The 14,617-nt window shown below is 45.2% G+C and overlaps 1 protein-coding gene across 1 annotated transcript in view; it reads right to left on the bottom strand.

Annotated features, from left to right (window-relative positions):
* The window catches only part of UNC5D (unc-5 netrin receptor D), a 188,401-nt gene extending 175,944 nt beyond the window's left edge, over positions 1-12,457 (bottom strand). Inside the window, exons 1-2 of the mRNA XM_019545910.1 lie at positions 12,451-12,457; positions 9,674-9,892 (exon numbers count right to left, since the gene is read on the bottom strand). Of these exons, the coding sequence (XP_019401455.1) occupies positions 9,674-9,892; positions 12,451-12,457 (226 nt within the window). The remainder of the gene's footprint in view (positions 1-9,673; positions 9,893-12,450) is intronic.
* Between the last annotated feature and the right edge of the window lie 2,160 nt (positions 12,458-14,617).

Below are 14,617 nucleotides of genomic sequence, written 5' to 3'. Positions count from 1 at the left end.
TCCACGGCAACACCTGCATCCATTGCCTTTGTGACCTGATAATAAAAGGTAATCAGGTTGGTCTGACATGACCTGCCCCTAATGAAACCGTGCTGGTTGCCCTTGAGCATCATCCCTGAAGCTGGCCCGTCACAGGTGTGCTCCTTGAGGATCTTCTCAAAGAGTTTCCCAAGGATAGAGGTAAGACTGACAAGCGTATAGTTGCCCAGGTCCTCTCTCTTCCCTTTTTTGAAGATGGGGACCACGTTAGCCATCTTCTAGTCATCCGGCACCTGGCCAGAGCACCATGAGCACTCGTAAAGCTGCACCAAGGGCCCTGCAATAACCCCAGCTAGCTCCCTCAACACACTGGGGTGGAGAGCATCTGGACCCGCTGACTCGAACACGTCCAGCCCCTCCAGAAGCTCTCTAACCCGGCCCTCCCCAACTTGAGGTCTGGAGGCGTTCCCTTCAAGTCCATCTGGTATCACAGTGGGGAAGTTCTGGTCCCTGCACAAGAAAACGGACATGAAGAATTGGTTAAAGAGTTCCGTTTTCTCCTCTGGCGCAACCACCAGATTGCTCAGCGTACTCTGCAGGGGCCCCACATTACCCGGTGCCTTCTTCATCCTCCCTATGTATTTGAAAAAGGACTTTTTATTATTCTTGATCTTTGACGCTATTCCTAGCTCTATGTCTGCCTTAGCTTTCCTGACCGCCCCCCTACAGGCATGAGCAGAGGAGGTATACTCCTCTTTGGAGATAGCACCCCCCTTCCAGTACCGTGGCAAAGATCATGAAACACCAACTCCACTGGACTGGCTGACACTTGTCTCATGAAGCAAGTCCTCGTCTCTCAACTCAAGTCACAGTAAGAGGACCCATGGAGGACAGAGGAAGCACTACAAGGAAACCTTGAAAGCATACCTTAAGAAGGGAATACCATGAGACGATGGACATCCATAAATCAGCTGACCCAGATGGAATGCACCCAAGAGTGCTAAAGGAACTGGCTGACATAGCATAGCTAATGACAAGGCTATTTGAGAACTTGTGGCACTTGGGCGAGGTAGCTGAAGACTGGAAGAGGGCTAATGTGGTGTCTATCTGCAAGAAAGGGAGGAAGAAAGATCAGGGGAACTGCAGGCCAATCAGTTTGACCTCAATCCGTGAAAAAGATCTTAGAAAAAATCATCAAGGAAACCATTAACAACAGGCTAACAGAAGACAACACCCTGAGAGACAGCCAACATGGCATCATTGCAGGTAGGTTTGCCTGACAAATCTCATTTCCTTCTATGACCAGATGACACATCACCTGGACAAAGGAGAAGAGGTTGATATCATACATTTGAACGTCAAGAAAGCCTTGACCTGGTTTTCTCATGACGTCCTCATGGTAAAATTGGGGAACGGTGGCCTTGAAAACCTTACAATCCAATGGCTGGGGAACTGGATCCATGGACGGACCCAGAGAGTGATAGTCAATAGAACCAAATCAACATTGCTCATGCTGACCAGTGGTATCCCCCAGGATTCCATTCTCAGACCTGTACTCTTCAATGCATTTATAAATGAGCTGGTCAGAAGCAGACTGGCTAAGTTTGCTGATGACACCAAACTATGGGGAAGTGTGGTCACCCTAGAGGATAGGCTGGCAATCCAGGCCAACCTCAACAGTCTTGCAAGATGGGTGGATCAAAACCTGATGGTGTTCAACATGGAGAAATGCAAGGTGCTCCACTTTGGGAGAAAAAGCCCATATCACACTTACAGGTTTGGCAGTGCTACACTTGCTAGCACCATGAGTGAAAAAGACTCGGGGGTCATGACTGACTACAAGATGAACATGAACCACCAATGCAACAACACAGCCAGCAAAGCAAACAAAACTCTGGCTTGCATCTACCGATGTATCTCAAGCAAGACCCAGGATGTCATCCTCTTACTTTACTTGGCTTTGGTGAAGCCACAGCTGGAATACTGTATCCAGTTCTGGGCTCTGCAATTCAGAAAGGTTGTGGAGAAGTGTGAGAGGACCCTGAGGAGAGCCAAGTGCCTGTTTAGAGAGAGCAGGCCTTATGAAGAGAGGCTAAGAGCCATGGGATTATTCAGCCTGGAGAAGTGAAGGCTCAAGGGGGACTTGGTGACAGCCTAAAAGTATATCGGGGTGTGCATCAGGGACTGGGAGAACATCTGTTCACCAGGGCACCCCAAGGGAAGACAAGGTCCAATGGGTACAAACTCCTGGAAGACTATTTTAGGCTGGACATAAGGAAAAACTTTTTTACTGCCCGAGTCCCCAGGGCCTGGAATAGGATCCCCATAGCACCTACTCTGGACACTTTCAAGAAACACTTGGATGCCTGTCTTGCTGGGATTATTTGATCCCAGCTGACTTCCTGCCCCTTGGGAAGGGGGCTGGACCTGATGATCTTGCGAGGTCCCATCCAGCCCTAATGTCTATGAAATCTGTGAAGAAGGGTGGCATAAGGCATCATCTTTACAATCTGGGAACTGCTTGCTGGTAGGGTTGTGCGTAACACCATTGTTTCATTTCAATGTTCATTTTGCCTTTTTGAAGGGACAGTGTTTTGCTTCATTGTTTCATTTTGTTTTGAAGCACTGTCCCGTTTCATTTTGTTGAAACTGTTTTGATGCATTTCAATGTTTCACCCATAGGCTATAATGGAAAATGCCTAAATCTTTGTCATTTTTTGCCTGATTCAGATGAAAATAGCAGGGATGGTAGTCCCTTCTGAGGGCATGAAGCCTGCCAAGTTTCAAGGAGACAGGTGCAGAAGTTTCTCAGAAACTGCACCTCAAACTGCAAAAAGCAGAACTCATGACACTTGCCAGCAGCGGCAACCTCCTGTCATCTGGCACGCAGATCTGGGGGCCCATACCCCTGGGAGGGATACAGAGCTGTGCCAGACTGATCCCGGGGGTGCAGACCCCTGAATTTGTGTTGGATGATGGGAGGCTGCCGCTACCACCTGGGACTGACACTGGGCACGCCCGCGCCCAGCGCCAGGGAAGACTGATGCTGCCGCTGGCCCCAGGCAGCAGCAGCAGCCTCCTGTCATCTGGCCTGGTGGCAGGAGGTAGGAGCGGAGCTGAGTCCAGCAGCAGGAGCCAGAGCACAGTCTTGGCTGTCCCCACCTCCCACCACTGGGCTGAGCTCTCTAGGGCTGGTGGAGCTGGTTGGAGTGCAGCCCTGGCTCTCCCCTGCCTCCTGCCACTGGGCCGCTTTGAAACTTGAAAAATGTCAAGTGCCCTCATTTTGTTTCAAAGCTGGTTCAAAGCTTTTTATTTCATTTCGATTTCACTGTCTCGAGCTCAAAACCTGTTGAAACAGCTTCAAAATGAAACACTCGCTGAAATTTCACACAGCCCTACTGGCTGGTAACAGGCCTCAATGGCACTGCACCATACATCAAGGTACAATCCACTGTGAAAAGAACCTGTCTTGCTCAGGAAACTGAGAAACAGCAGAGGAGGAAGGAAAGCACAAAACATCCTGGCCAACTGCTTCCCCGCCCCCCACAAGACACTACCTGTCCTATCTGTTTTTGCAGAACACTACTCATCCATCTTAAAACCCACCAATAATCCTCTCCCTCCCTTGCCCCTTCCCTCCCCACAGCAGACATCCTCCTTGTATCAAAGGTTATAAGACTGGTGTTTAAACGGATCTCCAGTTAAGCAAATTTTAAAATGCTGCATTTTTAAAGGATTGTCACTTCATACTTTTTGAAAAGCCAGACCCCTTCCAAGTGACCCAAGTTAGCCTCTGAAAAACAGACCCAGCCAAAATAAGTACGCATTTTGGAAAACTCTGGATGACCACTTATAAGTAAAGAAGTTTTTCCTTAATCTATTTCAGAAACACCTAGACAGAGTAGCCCCATTAAGAGCAGTGGAATAGGCTTTGCAATTTCTCATTCACTGCAGTTCATGCAAGACATATATGCACCTACTTTCTACATCTCAAAAGATGCTGAAAAAATTGTACATAAGAAATGAGATAAGCAGAGCTGAAAATCCATGAAAACAAAAGGCTGAATGTCATAAATAAAAGCAGCATTGTACCTGTAACTTGTATAACTCCAGTAAGCACTGAAAGTCCAACCCTTTAAATTATTGTGCAAATTATAACCATCATCTTTTGTTATACAGTACAGCCTTACAAAATCCAAAATTATGACTATGGTACTGATATGCTAATAAGCTTTCTGCACTGTTGGATGGTTTAGTTGCAGATAGACTAATGCTGGCAGCAGATGAATAATTGCTCTGTATGTACTAAACATAACAGAGCAGCACAGAACTTCATCATTTGTCAGCTTTATTTGTTTAAATGAGAAAAATGCTGACAGCAGTTATTGCTGTAATCCTTTTATTTATCAGACAAGAAAACTCTAGTTACTCTTAGCAGGTCTAATCCTGTTGGGAAACCAAAAGTTGAAGTATACAACTAGTTTTAGGTGCATGCTGGAATTTTAAGGAAAAAATAAAATTCAAGAAAAGAAGTCATGCCATTTTCTCTCTCTCTCTCTCTCTCTATATATATATAAAGGGCTTAGTCCGTCTGTCTGTGTGTCTTTCTGGCTTTAACATCCTTGGAGCAGTCTGATTGGTTGTCTCAGCAGCCAATCACAACGCCTACTGAAACAACCAATCAGAGTACTCTGCACAGAGTGCTCCGCAGAGCACCACCATGACAGCAGGTGAGAGGGGATGGAGTGGGGGAGCAAGGGCAGCCAGCCTTGGACATGGAGGTGGTGTGGGGTGCTGGTGGAGGGGGATGGAGGCGGTGGCAGCACTCCATCCCCACCTGTCTGTCCCCTAGTCATTCCTGATGGACAATACATTAGTAAGTACTATACTTTCACTACAGTATTATCTGAAGGTCTGATTTTAGACTAAAGCCTCCATCTGCCTCTATGTACAAACAAGCAGAGACTGTCTTTACCCTGTACATTTTACACTGCAACCAGACATGGCAGTCTTCTAGACTGTCTCCATTCTAGAAGAGAAAGCAAAGAGAAATGAAATGCTTTGCCCAAGGTCACATACAGGAAAGCTGGGGCAGAGCTGGAAACAGACCCAGGTCCTCCCACACTTAAAATAAAGTCTCTTAATTATAAGAACATTCTTCCTCTTGTATGATTCCTGCTTTCTAAATTAATAAATGGACTACTGTCTTAATCTAGGATTATCATTCCTGCTTTATAAAAACAAAACCTTGGATTTTTCTTTTTAATATTCACCACAGTGCCAAAATAAGCCCGTTGCCTATTAGCAGCTGTTCTTCCTATCCTTTTATACCAAACTGATAATGAGCTTTAGATAAAATCCATCAGCATCATGTGCCTTTGCTACCACTGCCTAGTGCTTTTTGTGTATACCTGCCTAGGAGCTTGCTGGGAGGAATCTATAGAGATGCTGAGATAAATTCCTCACATTTAGTACTAAATTTCCTTTTATTTGGGGTCTCTTTTCATCGTATTTGTATTGTTTATCCTTTCAGCACTTTAAATATCAGCTGCTAGCATAAAGATGGGAAGACAAGGAACTACTTACATTTTGTGTGACATACTTTCACATGAAATACCAGAGAGAGACATCCTTGAACCTTGGGTTTACTGCTATCATTATTTCAAATGCTGCTTTTCAGAACTGGAGACTATTCAACATCCAAACCAATTGTCTCACCACCATCTAAGCCTCGAAAAAGTCACTTAGGTAAGAACTAGGACAAATCACTGGATTCACCAATATCTTGTTCAGGTTTGAACATCAGAAATTGGAACTGGAAATTCCATTTGTGACCCATCATCGATTTTCAGACATCCTCATTAGTACTAGGGCTATGCAAAGCTTTGGGTGCTGATTCGATTCAGAGGAGATTTGGCCAATTTGGTGGCCAAATCTCTGAATCTGAATTGAATCAGGGATGATTTAAAAGGTCTGAATTGATTTGAAGCTCTCTGAATCAGTTTGGAAAAGATTCAGAGAGCTTCGGTGATTTGGGAAGTACCTGCTGGCTGCAGCAGGGAGCTGGACCTGGACTCTGTGCTGGTAAGCAGGGGGCAGGGCGGGGAGCTGAAGGAGGGGGGAAGAGACCATGGGGGGACCCCTGCCAGGCCCCATCTCCTGCCTGTTCCCCCAGCCCCCCTGAGTGCCCCCCTCCCCATGACCGCCCTGCCTGGCCCCAGCTCCCAGCTCTTAAAAGAAAAAAAAGTCCCTACTCACTGGGTGCTGCCAGGTGGGCAGGTGATCCCCACTGCCCCACGCCCCCCACCCATGGCTGCCCTACCAGCCTCAGCTCCTGACTCTTTAAGAAAGGGTCACGGGGATCACCCCTCCTCCTAGCAGCAGCCAGTCAGTTAGGACTTTTTTTTTTTTTTTTTTTTTTAAAGGGCTAGGAGCTGGGGTTGGGTATGGCAGCCATACATGGGGTGGTTCATGGCAGAGCCCCCCATAGGGCCATGGGGCAGTGTAGATTACATCCTCCGCCCCCCCCCCCACCTAGCAGTATCTGGTGAGTGCAGGCTTTTTCTTTTTTTTTTAAAGCGCTGGGAGCTAGGAGAGTGGGTGGGGCAGCCATTGAGAGTGGGCAGAGGATGGGGCCAAATCTCCAAATCAGATTCGGCCAAATTGATTCAGGGCAGTGATTCGAATCACCGAATTGAATCACTGCCCCCCAAATTGGCCTAAACTGAATCCAAGGTGAATACTAGCTGCTTCGCAGAGGCATTAGTACCCATATTTATATATGTGTGTGTGTGTGTGTGTGTGTGTGTGTGTGTGTGTGTGTGTACACACACACACGATTAATCAATGTTAAAATGACTTCATCCTAGCAACATTTAAAAATGTACTTTAATAAAAATAGACTACAGTATACTAAGACCAATGAATACAGCTGTACCTTAAGACAATAATCACAGGCTCTGTATACTTCAAAAACAGATTCAGCTTTGAGTAAAGACACAAAGATCTAAGGTTTTGCACTAAATGCATTCTCCATATATTAGCCAATATTGTAAACAATATAAAAAGATTCCTCTGGCAGCAATGAATGTGTCAACATCTCCTTGATATACACCCAAAGAAATATGAAAATACAGTCATGTAGATTAGAGTGTGTGAATTACTAGCCAGTGTTCATGGCACACCCATAGACACCTTTGTAATATACATTTTCCCACCCATCTTGTGACTATAATTCCAGAAATAATCAGAATGCCCCTTTCCATCTTTCAAACCAGATTTTCCACAGGCACTATTTTGTGGAAAAGGTATAAAACGCCAGACCTTGGAAATCATATCCAGTCATCTGCATTATAGTGCAGATCAATAAATAAAGCAGGAGTAAAATTTTGAATGTTGGTGGAACTTCAGCATTTATGAAAATTGGTATTTTACCCCAGTTTACAAAGGTAGCAGGAAATAAACAATTCAAAAAACTTTCACCAGATTTTATTGCTCTACTCACAGCTGTTAAAGATACATTTCCACCCTGCCTCCTCCCCCACCTGTATTAAATGTTGAAGAACCAGATATAAACAAATGAAAAGGCTAGTTTTTCTTCTGTCTCAGAGGAGTTATGATTTAGTATATGGATATTCCCAAGAGGGAATGCGCATGGCTATACTTCATCAGCTTGCTGCATGCACCCTTTAGCAGGACATGTCTTTCCTGTGTCTTCTGTAGGGGTCTAGGCAGCATTACAATGGTAGATTTCATGATGCACTAAATTCTCTGACCGTATTCACATCTAGACAGTAAAAAAAATTGGTCAGTTCTGACCCACAGCTATTTTCTATCCTATTCCATACCTCACTCCCCATAGCCTGAGCCGGGTCTCAAAGCTCAATGTTACTAGTACTTTTTCTTTTCTTCTCTTTTTTTTTTGAACAAATGTTGCTTTATTTTATTTTATTTTGCTATTAATTCAAGGCTTCGAAAACATAATTGCCATGTTCAGAAGTCAGATTTTCATTAACCATATGGAAGAAAAACATTTACGGACGACATTTCTTCTATATTGATTCAGAAATGCCTTTCAAAGTAAAGGTTATGCCTATTAAATTCTTTTTTAAAAAAGGTAACTGTAAAAATTAAAATTCATCCAGAATATTATTAACCAAAAGCCTTTAGTATATAATCTCTTCAGAATCTGTCATTTATGTGTGAATACCAAACACCACTGTCACTTAAGGATATGTAACTTCATTTTAAATGACATTTCTCCCCCCACAAAAGGAATGTCTTATACCGAGAGAGAGGATGTTAAACTCACACTTGTATTTCCAAGGCATGGAGTTGCCTAGCAATCTTAGAATTTAAAAAAAAGGAGGAAGGCAATAACAAAACAGAATTGTGAAATTACAAGAGGGTGTAGCATTAAATTGGTTTGCAATACTTATCAAGATGTCTCTAAATGAGAAAGGATATAGAATGTGCTGGGAGCATGATAAAATCTGCTGATCATTTTTCACCATTCTCCCCTCTTTTTACTCGCCAGCTCTTCGGATATACACATTCACAAGATGGAATTGTCCCACTTAACTTCATTAGCTGCCAAATATCCATCACAGAAAAAAAAAGCATTCAAGCCATGCAGTCCAGGGTACTGCCACAGCTTTCCAATCTTCATTCCAGGTATTTAAGGTATAAACAGATGTCATCTTTGGAGCTTAATTAGCTGTGCTGTGCTGTCCAGGTACAGCTGATCTACTTCATTGGTGCCTACATATGTTGCACAGGACCATGGTGCTGCAGGATCAGGTTCCTGAAGCTCTAGGGGTGGGTGTGATTTGTGATGCAGACAGCTGAGGCCACTGTCCTGCAGGATCAGGCCCCTGAAGTGCTGGGAGTAGCAGAGGCGTGACCCCGTGGGATAATGGTTCCAGGTGCTGCACCCCAACCCAGGGTGCATGTCTGCAAGCAAGGGAACACACATGGAGGTAAGGGTGGCAATATGATACATGTTTCATGTGAATTCCCTGCAGGAGGATTCCCAGGGTGCATCTACAAGCATAAAGGAGATCCCCCCATTTGCAGATGCATGCTCCAGGGTCAAAGGCATGAAGTCCCAGGCTGCCTGTGTTCCCACGCCATAAGCTAACAGCTCTCCGCCACAAAAGTGCAGCAAAAATGATTACTACTAATTGCTGTGGCCACCATTTTAGGCATTTGCAGTGTGACACCATGAACATCGGCTTGGCAGCACAGGGGTGATGTCTGTTTGCAGCCTTGGGGTCAAAGCATTATGTGAAAGCATATTTTCCCTTATTTTATTTGATGCTGCAGATGCTGCAGATGAAATGCCTAGAATGATTACCCTCCACCAAACCATTCAGCCACTCCCTTTTTCAGGACCCCTCCCTGCTCCCAGTGAAACAAACTGCATCAATAGGTGCTTAACTGACAACCTAGTTAGAGCTTTACAATTAAGTAAAGGGTATTCTTCTCCTACCCTGTGTGTTGCTTTCCCTTTCTGTCTTTTCAAGGTGCTACTTTCTAAGCTATCCAGAACCTCTATTCTTTATTTTTCCCTTCCAAAGCTGTCTTTCTGTCTTCAATTGCCTCGTCTCATCTCCATTTCATATTTTGGTGGTAGGCAGTGTTTTCAGGATATAATTTAATACGAACACATCAGTCCCATAAGACAGTTCCTTACCTGTAGTTTCATCCATGCTTTCCTCAGAGACATGCTCATTTTGGTGGACCCATTCACCATTGCACTTGAAGAAAATCTGCATAGCTGGCATGGCTTTGCAACGCAAGACAATGGGATTGCTTTTAATAATGTATGCATCATCTGGTTCCTCCATAAAATGAGGTAATGTTCCAGGAGCAGATGGGATAGACTCAGGAAGGGCTTCACTGTTGTCATTTCCTGAAAACAAGAGGAAAAAAAATATCATTTTAGATACTGGACTGAATAGGTAGGGCTGATAATTTGTATCCTAGGCTACAAATCCCAATCTGGATCAATTTAATTCTCTCACTGGTATTTTATCACCCTCTCTTGTATTATGGTAACATTGAAAAGCTTCTAATTCTTCAAGGCAGGGTCTGTTCCTTACAAACTGAAAATAATCAAGACTACTGGATCATTGGACCAATGCTGCATCATTATTCCTAATTTTACAGGTGAGAAACCAAAGCACAGAGAAATTAAATGATCTGTTCAAGGTCACAGAGGAAGCCTGGGGAAGGACTAAAAATTAAACCCTTATTCTCCTGGGTCTCAGCCCAATGCCTTAACATCAAGACCTTCCTACTTCTCAAAAGCTGAATTTAATTTCCTTTAGACAGTTGGTGTAGATTAACAAGGGATCAGTGTTAGCCACAGAGTAATCTATTGATATGAATTATGCTATTTTAAGCACCCCAGGACTGGAGTAGGAAAACAGATTCCTCAAACCAACTGAGAAGAATCATCTGACACATTTTCAGACTGATTCCATTCATTAAGGTATTCTTTTTAGGTAGCTGCTTTCATAGTCCTGGAATCTACAGTTTGTTCAGAAAAGTGCTGAGTGCCTTCATCTTCCAGTAGTCAACAGGACCCCAGGGTACAGCACACCTCAGAGAGAATGAGATCATTTATCATCTGCACCCTCACATTCAAAACAGCCAACCACATGCACAAGTCTGTCAGGGAGAAAACAGAGGTGATGCAATGCAAGCTTGTGATTTATGACAACTCTTTTGATAAAGTCCTGGCCTCACTAGATTTAATGGTAAAACTCACTAATTTAAGTCATAGGAGCAGGATTTGGCTCTAATGGCAAGAGACAGACATTATACATAAACCAGTATATGTGATAGGAAACTGGTTCAAATCCATAACATAACAGAAGTTCAGTGCACGTAAACTGCTTTCCAAACATCCAAAACCGGTTTAAGATAAACCTGGATGGATGTAGTATCAGACTTAACTGATTTAGGTTAAACCCATTTATTGAACTTCCATCTCAGATCTCCTCCAGATTCAAGTTAACTCACAGAATCCCAGCATACTTTGAACTTGCTCTGCAAGCCCCCCGCCACCAGGGTGGGTGGGCTAGCCTTGGCCCAAGCTGTCTGCTCCAGCTGAGCAGGAAGGCATGCTTTAGCATGCCCCAGCTTATGGCCTGGGCTACTGCAGGTATGTGGCTGCATTTCCAGAATCACAAGTGAATGTCTGTTTACTTGCTTATTGGTTCAATCTATGCAATTTAGACTAACCTGCAAAGATTGGATCAGTTCAGCCTCAGGCTTTTTGCCTGTCTGTACTTAGCCAGTGAGTTTATTTCAATAGCTCAGGAGCTTTGTGAGAGAATTCAGAGACAAAAATAAGCCAGGAGGGACCAATTTAGAAAGGAAGATTAAAAAGGACCACTCATATAGAGCATGGCCCAATGATAATAAGGAAGGATGTAGTTTACAGGCAGAGAGATGCCTCAGTGAGATATATGTGACCTAAGTCAAAATAATAAGATTCAGGTTAGATGAAAGGTAAACTATGATTAACTAGAATTACATTTTTTTAAAAAACCCACGTAGATTGGATCATGGAATAATGAGAACATGGTGGCCACATTTATTACAGATTCACAGAAGTTTAGGGCTGGTAGGGACCTTGTGAGATCTTCAGGTCCAGCCCTCTGTAAAGACAACTCAATCAAAAAAAGCACAAGATTTTTGCATGTATTTGAAGCATGCTCACAATGTACTTAGTAAAATATACCATCATTCTTAGCATTTTATTACTGATCACTTATGCCAATTTCCATCTGGTCAGTCTTCAATAAATACCACATCCCTGCAGGCTTCATTAAATCCATGCATTAGAGGAAATAACTAACAATTTATAACATTTTATATAGGCATGGAAACCTCAAGATCCCCTTCAACATCCTGATTATTTTACCAAGGAACGCATCTTCACATTTGGGAGAAAACAGCAAATAACCTGAAGGAGTATTGTTCACCTGCAGTTCTGGTCAAGCTATTAAAATAAACTCATTCTATGTTAGTAGGTTACACTGTCAAGTCTTACTAGCTTTGTTACTGTATTCACATTTGGGGTGAGATGTAAGAAGGGCAAAATCTCATTGATCATTTCCCTACTTTCACTGATATTATTGTGGGGCCAGGATTACAGCCGATGTCTTCCCCCACATGCTAGTTAGCTTGTTACTCAGAAGAAATCAATAAAAAGTGATAAATTTTATCATAAAGCAAAAACCTGGACAGTTTATCTCCTTTTGTTCTAACCAGTGATGTATCACGCCAAATTCTCTCTCTGTTTTGTTACTGACATCCTTGCATCCAAATCACCTCATTCATGGCTTAATTAAGTGAACTACAAACCATTGTATGGTCCTTGTAACAGGGAGCCTTCCTGGGGCCTATTAGGAGTAAGCCCGCCCACCTGCTTGTGGGCTAACTGCCTGCCTCTCTCACCTGACATGCCTTTTGTTCAATAATTGGTGTCTTAATTAGGCAGGAGGATAGAATTCGCTTTGGATTCGGTCGATTCGGGGGACAGTGATTCAATTTAGCAATTTGAATTACTGTCCCAAATCTGATTCAGAGATTTGGCAGCTGCTGAATTAGCCGAATCTCCAAATCACACAGGCCCCATCCCCTGCCCACTCTCAATGGCTTCCTCCCAGTTCCTGGCTCCTTGGGGAAAAAAAAAGCCTGCACTCAACAGCTGCTGCCAGGCAGGGGGTGATCCCTGTTGTCCCTTGATGCCCCATGCCATGTGGGGGGCTCTGTCACAAGTCCCCAACCCCCACCCACTCTCCCAGCCCCACCATAGGGTGCTTGACCTGCCCTAGCTCCCAGCCATTTAAAAAAGAAGAACAAAAAAACCCCCAGACTCACCAGTTTCTGCCCGGCAGAGGAGTGATCCTCACTGCCCCACACTGCATGAGGGCCTCTGCCATGAGCCCCCAGAAGTCTGGAAGCCACTGCAACAGCTGGTGAGCCCAGGGTTTTTGGGTTTTTTTTTTAAATGACCGGGAGCTGGGGCAGGCAGGGCAGCCATGGGGGGCAGGGGGTTGTGGCAGATCCCCCCATGCAGCGTGGAGCAGTGGGTATTGCCCTCTTTACCTGGTAGCACCTGTTGAATGCGGGATTTTTTTTTAAATAACCAGGAGCTGAGGAACATGGAGCAGCCATTATGGGGTGGGGGGGTTGGGACAGCGGGCAGGGGGCACTCAGGGGGATGGGGGAGCAGGCAGGGGATGGGGCCTGTCATGGGTCCCCCCATGGTCTCCTCTCCCCTCCTCCAGTCTCCCCTCCCCCAACCCCTACTTACTAGCATGAAGTCCAGGTCCAGCTCCCTGCTGCAGCCAGCAGACACTGCCCAAATCGCTGAAGCTCTCTGAATCTTTTCTGAATCAGTTCAGAGAGCTTTGAATCACTCTGGACCTTTTAATTGGTCTCCTGATTCAATTCAGATTTGGAGATTCAGCCACTGAATCGGGCCGAATCTCCTCCGAATCAAACTGGCATCCGACGCTTCCCGCAGCCCTACTGCCCATTCCCTGCCCCAACGCTAGGGGGTGCTATCTGTGGCTCTGAAACCTCCCCTTCACCACAGCCCATGCCTCACAGATGGCATACACATGATGGCATCATAGCCTACACCACAATTGGTGCTCCAGGGTCCCACAGGGACTTGCACTCCCTCCCTGGAGTAGCAGGTCATTGTGCTTAACCTCTAGGTCTTTCTTTCAACCTACACTTAGCCTCCTTGCAGCAGAGGACTTACCAGGGTCAGGACTTGCCCCTAATTCTCTGGCTGAGGATCCTACTCAGCCACCAGGAGACCCACCAGGCCACTCATCCCCAGCAGGGTGCAGTTTTAGGTCATGCCCAGGGCCAAGAGCCAGATGTCCCATGCAGCTCAGCCAGGCAATGTTTCTGCCTGGGCTGGCAGCAGCAAACTACATCCTTTATATGCCTAGTGCTCAAAATGGCTGCCACCATCAGGCACCTGGCTACTGCCTGTTTCCTGCCCTTAAAGTGGCCGGCACCCAAAGATGCACTGTCGCAGTCCTACAGAATGACAACTATGAGACCATGAAATACATGCCATCACCAGCAGAATGTTTCATAGTTTCTAGGGTAGGAAGGGACCTAAGCAGATCATCTAGTCTGACCCCCTGCCATGGCAGGAAAGAGTACTGGGGTCAAATGACCCCAGCAAGATGTGTATCTAACCTCCTCTTAAACACCCCCAAGGTAGGAGCCTGCATCACATCTCTTGGAAGTTGGTTCCAGACCCTAGCCACCCTGACCGTGAGGTACCGCCTCCGATATCTAACCTAAACCTACCCTCTGCCAGCTTGTGACCGTTATTCCTGGTCACTCCTGGCGGTGCTCGGGGGAACAGGACCTCCTCTTAAACACCCCCAGGGTAGGAGCCTGCACCACTTCTCTTGGAAGTTGGTTCCAGACCCTAGCCGCCCTGACCATGAAGTAGCGCCCCCGATATCTAACCTAAACCTACCCTCTGCCAGCTTGTGACCGTTATTCCTGGTCACTCCTGGAGGTGCTCGGGGGAACAGGGACTCCCCAATGCCTGCTGATCCCCCCTGACTAGTTTATAACAGGCCAC

This window comes from Crocodylus porosus, unplaced genomic scaffold, assembly GCF_001723895.1.
Source record: "Crocodylus porosus isolate Cpor-Errol unplaced genomic scaffold, CroPor_comp1, whole genome shotgun sequence".
NCBI lineage: Eukaryota > Metazoa > Chordata > Crocodylia > Crocodylidae > Crocodylus > Crocodylus porosus.
The sequence above is the reverse complement of the archived record's forward strand: the minus strand, read 5'-3'. Positions and strand labels throughout refer to the sequence as shown.